The 9,057-nt window shown below is 45.3% G+C and overlaps 1 protein-coding gene across 4 annotated transcripts in view; it reads right to left on the bottom strand.

Annotated features, from left to right (window-relative positions):
• Nucleotides 1–2,367: 2,367 nt before the first annotated feature.
• The window catches only part of RANBP17 (RAN binding protein 17), a 365,039-nt gene continuing 358,349 nt past the window's right edge, over nucleotides 2,368–9,057 (bottom strand). For all 4 annotated transcript variants that reach the window (XM_077137636.1, XM_077137634.1, XM_077137637.1 and 1 more), the window contains 3 exons: nucleotides 7,685–7,783; nucleotides 5,764–5,891; nucleotides 2,368–4,089 (listed from right to left, as the gene is read on the bottom strand). In XM_077137636.1, coding sequence (XP_076993751.1) covers nucleotides 3,993–4,089; nucleotides 5,764–5,891; nucleotides 7,685–7,783 — 324 coding nt within the window. In that variant the 3' untranslated portion in view covers nucleotides 2,368–3,992. The remainder of the gene's footprint in view (nucleotides 4,090–5,763; nucleotides 5,892–7,684; nucleotides 7,784–9,057) is intronic.

Here is a 9,057-nt window from a genome sequence, read left to right as displayed (position 1 = left end):
TTCAAAAATTCAGTTATGGAGTACCTAGTTTAAGGGATTTTAGTGGAAAAAATTATGACTTTTAGAGTCAGGAAGACCTGACTTTGAATCCTGGCTTGTCCACTATGTGGCCCTGGGTTGAGTAGTTTAGTCAGTTTTCTCATCTCTAAAATGGGGACAATAATGATTCCCCAACGTTTTTATTGGGAAGTATTCAATGAGATAGCGATTTCCAATGCTGAGCAGGTGCTCAGCAGTTGTGATGATTTTGTTTGTCTTGAAACTTTTATTTTCTCCCTTTCCTGCTCTGCTCTTCAGATACTCCTTTCCCTCCTCACCATAGAGCTGTGTTCTCTTAACTGTCTTCCACCAGCTGTTGGACCAGCCCACATCTAGAAAAGGTTCCCATTCCCAGATCTTTCACTTTCTCCAGTTTTTCTCCCCGAAACTATGTTGTGCTCATCTCTCTGCTGGCAGTTAGCCCTTCTGGCCGCTGACCTCAGCTAATGGCCATGCCTGGCCCTCTAGGCTAATTTTGCATTTTGAAAGGAGCCTCTTCTACCATCACCCAAAGGCACCTCTCACTTGGCAGGGTCAGCGGAAGGGAGGTCGGGGGCCAGGAGGGCTTTTCTGGACTGTTCAGTTCATCATGCACAGTGCAGTAACCCCACCCTCCCTCTTCCCCTGTCTTGGTGAAACCTGACTGGAAAGTGTGTAGAAAACCGGGAACATTTAGAACACAGCCAGGATACAGTTTTCTCAGGAGTGAGGTTCTGAAGTCAACATAGAAGGCACGTTTGAATGAAGTCAACATACCTTCAAATTGTTTATTGCTTGAGCATCAGTTAATCAAGCAGTCAGCTTGATTTAGAGGCTTGCATTGCCTGAAAAATACATGTTTGTAAACTAAAATCACATTAAGAGCGAGCTGTGCAAACAGTGAGCCAGGCCTCCCCATCATGCTCATTTTGGGGTATATGCTTGTTTAGTGGGGGGTACTGTAGAATTGCCAGCACTGTTTATTTTTCCTGTTACTGAATCTGAGTTAGATACACCTGTGCTATGATTATACCATATAATAGTTCCACTAATTCTCTTTTGTGTGGCCTCCACAGGTTTGGGTGTGACCCTGAATTCTTGTTTTGTCCTTACAGAAAGGGCTTTTCCCTGGGGGGGGGGGGCACTCTGGATTTGTCCCAAGTCCCCACAGTCCCAAATCAGGTTCCCATCCATTGTGGGATGTGTGCACAGTATGTGTTCCTCAAATATCCCAGCTTAACTTCTCCCCAAGGAAGGGCTCAGGATACCCTTTAAGGAAAATCAGGGTTCCTTTCCAGGTTTCAAGGTAGAAACTTCTAATCAAACTTGACCTGTCCAGCCAAGGCCTGTTACGACAGTTGTGGTAGACAACTTCACCAGTGGCTCCCAGAGATCCTGCCTGCTGGTATTCTTAGCCTTGGGTGATCTCCTTCCCTGGTGTCTGAGGTGGACCTAGTGATTTACTTCTAAGAACAGACTATGGTAAAAGTGCTGGGACGCCACCTCTCTGAGATAGACTGTTTTCCAGATTGCTCCACTCTCTTCCTCTTCTCTTTTGCTCACTCTGAGGAAGCCAGGTGCCTTGTTGGAGAGGCCCATGTGGTAAGAAAATCAGGGTGACTTCCAGCCAACAGTCAGCAAAGAACCGAGGCCCTCAGTCCAACAACCCATGAGCTTAGAAGCTGATCTTCCCCCGTTGGGCCTGGAGATGACCACGGCGCTGACCAACAGCCTTGAATGCAGCGTAGGGCGGATCCTGGAGCAGAAAACCCAGATATATTCCCGACCCACAGGAATTGGCCGATAATAAATGTTGTCTTAAGCTACTAAGTTTGGGGGTAATTTGTTACTCAGCAATGGATAACCAACACACGAGTTTAGGTCCATGGAAATGGACCTAAATATTGACTGGCTTAAATTCACTATTCTGAAATACAGGTGTTCCTTGGAAGAGACCAGGAATTACTTAAAGACAGATCTGGGTTCAAATCCTGACTGTGTTGAGCCTGTATAAACTATTTACCACATCTCAGCCTTTTTTTTACTACATCTGCAAAATGGGAATAATGGTGCCCACTTTATGGGGCTGTTGTGAAGACTAAGGGTGATGATTTATGTAAAGGGCACAGAAGAGGCACAGTCAATGTTTGCTGAGTCTGAAATCTGGCCTGTGGGTGCTGCCGCCCAGGGTGCTTTGCAGGTCCAACAACACAAGCAGGCCCTGCTTGAAATCAGCCAAGGGGGCAGGCTGGACAGGTCCTTCTTCCTCCTTGGTGACGTGAGCCATCAGGTGACCTTTGGTAGTGTGGCAAAGAAAAGCAAATGCACATTATCATTTTTTATGTGTGAGCATTTTAATGCAAAACAATATGAAGCTTTAAGGTCCTAGACATCTGTAAAGTAAACAGTGCCAGGAAGGGACAGTCCTTCTAGGAAGCATTTTTGGGGGATGAGTGTACAATAATAAAGCCCCTGAGAAATGGAAATGCTCAAGTCAAACGTCTCTGAACTGTTGAGTTTTACAGAGTTCTGAATTTGCTTTCTCAAGGAAAATAATTGTTCTACTGCCTCATGAAATACAGTTATGAATAAGGCCAAGGCTTTCCTTACCCATTAAATACCAGAAGTGATCCCATCTAGAACGCAATGCTTTCCTGATTCCTGGGCTTACGTGTTGAAAACAAACATTTTGAGATGAACTTGGATGACTTGGCTTTGATATGACAAGCCTGTTACAAAACTATCAAGAAAGGTTTCAAGAAACAGTAGTGTGAGAAACAAGATAACAAGAGCCATGGATTTATTTCTTGTTCAACAGTAAGGCCAGCCTTTCATGTCTTATCAGAAATAATGGGCCCAATATTTATTACAAGTCTGGACCATGAAGACAGAGAAGTGAGATACAAAAACCACTTGACAGTGGTGATCTAAAATTAATAGCCCAGTTACAGTATATCACAAACTGTAAAGGTCTCTTTCATGTCCTGGATTTGGGTTAAGTCATTAGATTGTATCTTCTGCCACAATCCCAGCAGTAATGAGAGTTGTTGTGGAGGGACAGAAGTGAGCTGTTCCTCCATCTCTGAAAATTTTCATCATTATGACTCTGAACTTTAGCACCTAGACCTGTTTTGGATGGCCCAAGAAAGCAGAGATTCTTAAAACATTATAGCTTAATAGATTCCTTCAGCTTCTCTCAAAAATTAAGTGGAGGCAGAAGGACAGGGTGTTGGCACCATCCAGAACTTTCTACTGGGGCTACCTGACTTTTTCTGTAGAAGTATCTCTGCAGGAAGTAATTGCATGGCTTAATTCTTCTAGACTGCACCACTTCAGATTTATGCCAGTGAAAAGCAAATATCGTTTGTAAGTCATTTAATTGTGTTACTGTCTCTCAACTTTATCAGATGCTGCTGAGGCAGAGAGGCCTGCATGCAGCCCTGTGCGATCTTTTATAGTGCTCCCAGGCTCATTCTAAATGCTTACAGCCCAGGGTCCCTAGTGCTGCTGCTTCCAGACTCATAACAAACTACTAATTTAGCAGGTTCAAATGGCATTTATCTCAATCCAGGGTCCATGCTGAATGATGCACGTTCAACAAATTCACAGCCCTGATCACAGAACCATTAACTAGTACACACTTAGGTGTAAACCTGGTTTATTATGTTCTTTGGTTAAATATTGTTTCTACACCCCCTCAGAGCATTACAAGAACAAAGATAATGATATTTGAAAGAAAGACTAAAAACACGCCTTTTCCTTTTTCAGAGCAAAGACTGAGTTTACATTGTTTGCGGTATTATAAATTCTTATAATTAGGCCAGACATACAAAAGGCTTTTTTTTGTGTGTGTGTGTGTTGTTGTTTGTTTCAAAAATAGATTCCCCTGGGCTTGCCAACACCACTGGCCTGGGAGCCAGACCTATAAGAGTCCCTTGATACAGGCTGCTGGGCTCATGGTCAGAGGAGCTGGGTCAGCTCATCATGTCCAGGCTGCCCGGCTCAGTGCTCCCATCACAGCGCAGGGCCTCTGTCACATCTCTTCTGAAGACGGACAGGTTCTGGGTGAACCTGTGGGAAGAGAAAGGAAAGGTCGAGGGCAGTGGTCAGGCTGAGCCTGCAGGAGCATCTCGATGGGAAGCCACTGTGGTGTTCAGGACCTCGGAGAGGGCCTCTCCTGGAGGTGGGCTCAGGACTCTGGCAGGGATCCTGCTTTCTCTTCACTTTCTCTGCCATCACTGCTCTGCTGCCACACACCGTCCCCACCCACCCTCCTGGAAAACAAGGGTTACTATCAAATTCATTCTGAACATTTCCAGGGGGGCATCTGTGGTTCTATTATTTAATTAAAGAAAAGTCATGTTACAAAAAGATGGCAAAGAACATGAGGAAAAGAACCAGAGCTTATGTGCCAAGCACTGTATTGATTATATGTTTAACATACGACTCATTTAATCATCACTACTTCCCCAAGGTATATATTAATAGCTCCATTTTACAAATCAGAAAATTGAATTAGTTAACTTCTTACTTAACTTACAAACTCAGGATTGTAGGAGTGAGAACTCCCCGAGTCAACTGAGGCAATGCCTGCAAGTGTGCTGCACAGTTCCCAGCTCGTGGGAAATGCCCAGCACACGCTGGCTGCTCAGTAAGGAGGGCTATGGGATGCCCATTCCACAGAGGGCTCAGGAGGAGATAATCAAATTGTCAAGCCTCAGAGGGAAGCCATTCTTTTGGAAACACCTAGGGTTCCCATATTCATCAAGTCTCTTCTCCTGCTGGTTTCTGAGAGGTGAGGAAGCACCCCTTTACCAGCTGGAGAATCCTGGTGTGAAACCAGCAGTCAAGGAAACATGGCGATGAGCCCATCTGAGTTGGCCATGTACTGCCCAAGCCCAGACTAGTGACTCTACCACACACCATGGGGACTGGAGTGACTAACGATTTGCATTTCAATGGGGTTCGCGTTTGAATGCTAATGGTGCAGGCACTTTTTTTTCCTGGACATATTTTCTTTTTCCATCATTCATTTTGCATGTCTCCTTCCCCCAATGTAGGTTCCACGAGGGCAGGAACCTTGAGCAATTAGTTCATCACTGGTATCCCCAGTGCCTGGCACATAGCAGATTCTCAGTAAAGTTTTGCGAACTGAATGAATGAATGATTGATTGAATGAATGAATTCAGACACACCTGATAAGTTCAGGTTTCTTTCATTTACAGCTCACTGGCAACTGCAATACCAGCTACTCCTCGGGGACAGTCAGAGGAAGCAGCTAACATTTACGGGGGTCTCTTCTGTCCCTGGTGCCGTGCTTTACTATATTTTGTCATTTAAGCAGCACAGTGAACTATTATCATGTACACTTTACTGTGGAAGAAACTGAAGTTAATTGCCTTATTCACCAGGAAGCCTTTCCTTGCCCTCTGGAGCAGACCTATGCTTTCTCTTTTTTGACTTCCGCCATCCCAATGATTTTTCATATCTCTCCTGTTGGATTATAAACTGCTTAAGGGCAAAGGCTGCCCATTGCATTCCTGCATAGTGCCTAGTATGATGCTTGGGACAAAGCAAATATCCAGCAATATTTGCTACATGGAATGGAACTGAGTCTAGGACTGCAAGGTGTAATAGAAAAGCCACATCCATGTGTGACCTGTGTTAAGCCCAAATCAGTTATTTCCCACCAACCTGAAATGTCCACCTCCCTGAGTGAGGCTGAGCCTCTTGGGCAATGCTCACCTGTCTCTGTTCTTGATGGACAGGTTCTGCTCCACTCCTTCCATCAGGTTCCTGAAGCACTGGGCAAGGACCTCCCGCCTGGGGAGAGGTTGGCTATTTATCAGAGTTGCCCTCAGTTCACTGAAATACTGTTGGGAGACAGGACTAGTGTCAGAGTTCAGACCTGGACAGGAGGTTAGACTAGCTCTGTTTGACTCAGTAATTCCCAGAGGACTTTTTGTCCAGATCCACTTGGAACTTTAAAATCCTAGGAGAAAACCAAAGTCTAACAGAAACATTCTTAGGTATAAACTGCATTATTCCTTCCTATTAAAATCTCTTGCTGAAATTGTTCTATTGTCACTGCTCAGGCTGAAGGAGTCCACCCTCCTGCGGTGGACCTGACTGTCATCTCCATTGATCACGGGCTAAAGGAGAAAGGGCCCCTCACGCTGAGAGCAGGAACCTAAACAAATATCCAGGGAGCAGTTGGGTGACCAAGGGCAAGGCCAAGGGCAAACCCCTACCCCCAGACTTTTTCCGAGTCTCTGTCCTTGTGGGCTAGGGTGAGTCTGCTTTGCTGAGGTGGAGCACTAGAGGAGCCTGTTTCATTCTGGGAGCGCTTTCTGGCACTCAGAACATTATCTGTCATCCTTGGTCACTAATGCACAGTCCTTTTTCTACTGGGATTTGTGGGCTTTCATACAAACCCAAGCTCCTAATCACTGGAAACAGCCTAATTTCAGCCCAAAAACAACATATGCCAGTCATGTGTTTATTCTTCCAAACCCAAACAGCCTGATATTTAATTTCCATCATACACTAAAACAGCTCACATCAAAAACACACATAATTAATATGTAGTCAGACTAATACTTAAATACTATATATCAGAGGCATAGCACTTAAACCACAATGTCTTCCTGAACAAGATTGGGAATGCACAAAACTACTTATTTTTCCCTTTTATAATGATGCAGTGACTCACACCAAATAGAAAATTATTAGTTTTTCATCCCAAACCATGAAATATTGCCTCCATCAGTAAAGTATAATATTGTGATGTCATAAGCTTTTTCTAAACACTGAATTTGCCCTTATTCCCTCTCAATCATTTTAAAAGAACTGCTCTCTTTTATAGAGCTTGGATTTAAATCACAATAACACCGAGGGAAGATGAATGACAGTGCTATTGAATGTGGCTAAAATTGGATACTTCAGCACAGGTGAATGATGAGACAGCCCTTCTCTTTTTGATATATTTTCTTCTTCTATTAGTTTCCTTCCAAGGCTGGGATTTCAGTTTGAATTTTAATGTATGCAGCTGCCTCTAATCTCACTGTCTTTTTCCCCAGTACTATCTTATTGTATAGACAATTCATTCTCCAAAGCAGTAATGCACTGTTCCTACTGACTGCTGGGGGCACAGGAGTGGGTTCAGAAGGAGGCTGGAGAGGCACAGGAGGCAGCCCAGGGTGGTGAATGCACTTCAGAGCTGGAGCCTCATGCTCCCCTGGATGAAGGGTGATGATTCTGCAGATGAATCTCTAAGGGGCTGCTGCTACCATGTAGGGCACTGGGGGTCCCAGATGTAAAAGGAGGCCCAGGGAAGAGGCAGGAAAGGTGGTTGCTCAGAAGTCCCTGGACTTGGGGAGACAGGAGTGAGGGTGGGCTTGCAGCACTACTCAGCGTGTAGGGGCTTTGGGTTCCAAAAGAGCTCATCTTGAGGCCCATGATTAACTGAAAATGATCTGAGGTCTCTGGGGAAGGGCCTTCTAGGGCAAGACACCCTTGCATGGAGTTCTTAAGGGCCCAGCTCAAGTTCAGCTGGCTCTGCTCCTCTGTCCTGCATCGTCACAGCTGGGCCTGGCGTAAAGCCATTCTACCATTCTCTCTCCTTCCAGTGACCAGCTCCTGTGGACCTTCCTGCTGTCATACTCACCTTCTCATTGAGCAGGATGAGCCCCAGGAGAGGCCTGGACACTGACCACTGGTTCCGACAGTCTTCAAAGATGATGGTGTTCATGAGGACTGACGTCATCTAGAAGACAGAGTCACAGGAAGATACTGATGCCTTGGCTCAGAGGTCCCCCTCCTCTTAGGCCTTTTATGTACTCACTTTCCACCCTATATTTTGCTAAGAGTCACCTGGGCTCCTTCTAGACAAACAGCTTTGACTCTGAAAGCCTATAATGCTGCCTGTAAGAACTCATGGCAAAGAGCCCTGGTTCCCCAAGGAAGAGTTTCTAAGATCAGCAGTTTGGGTGAGAACCACCTAGGTGTGGACAAGTCAGAGGCCGCAGAGACAAGAGGATCAATCCCCACCTCTCAACCCTGCTGTGATTTCCTCTCTTCTGGGTCACTGGCAAATGCCCAGGTCACCTTCTTTTTTGCCTCTCATTTCACCAACAAAGGTCGGTAGTTATGGAGGAGGCTACATCTCTCTGAGAGAGGAATGGGAACACATCCCAGGTGACCTTGGAATGTTTCCTGCTGCCTCAGGCTGTTAAAGACTTTTCATTCTTCATCAATCACTAACTCACTTGCTCATTCATTCACTCTTTCATGCATATATTCATCCATTCTCTTAAACTCAAAATCTGCTCCTTAGAAAACACAGGCTTGTACCATAACCTCTGCACTCGAGGCACTTGAAATCTCCTGGGAGGAGAGGGGTACATCAAGCAGAGAGACAGTAGGGAACACAGGTGGGTAAAGTACTGTGGGCACTCACAGGAGGGAGGGATGCTTCTGGGTTCTTGAGGAGAGGCCATGGAAAACTCTACAGAGAAGTTAACATTTAAGGAGTCCATCAAGAAATGTGTTCTGAGCAGAGGAAGTAGTAACAAGAAAGGAGGCTGAGATGAACATGGTGGGATGTGCGATGGTAAGGATCTTTGTGGCAGGAGAGAAGAGAGTGGGTCAGAAGCAAGATCACAGTGTTACCCTGCAGGACCATGCTGAGGAATGTGGACTTCATTCTCATGGGAAGGGACTGATGGGTTTTCAGCAAAGGAGAGACAGGATCAGACTTGCATGTAAGAAAGGATCCTCTGGGAATGGAGAAAGTGTACTGTACAGGTTGGGGGAGAAAGGGGAAGAGGCTGATGCAATAGTACAAGCAAGTGGTGGTGAAGTAGGCTTCAGTCACTTATGTGGAACTGATGATGCAGTTTCTACTTCTTGGATTCTTTTCTTTACTTCCTTCCTTTAGCCCTTCTGCTCCCATAGCTTCAGAGATTCTTTCCCCAGAGGACTGTGGGTAAATAGCAATCATGTGTTCTGTACCCTGGATCTCATGGAGTCTTTGGTGAC

Source organism: Tamandua tetradactyla, chromosome 20 (genome assembly GCF_023851605.1).
Source record: "Tamandua tetradactyla isolate mTamTet1 chromosome 20, mTamTet1.pri, whole genome shotgun sequence".
Taxonomy (NCBI): domain Eukaryota; kingdom Metazoa; phylum Chordata; class Mammalia; order Pilosa; family Myrmecophagidae; genus Tamandua; species Tamandua tetradactyla.
The sequence above is the reverse complement of the archived record's forward strand: the minus strand, read 5'-3'. Positions and strand labels throughout refer to the sequence as shown.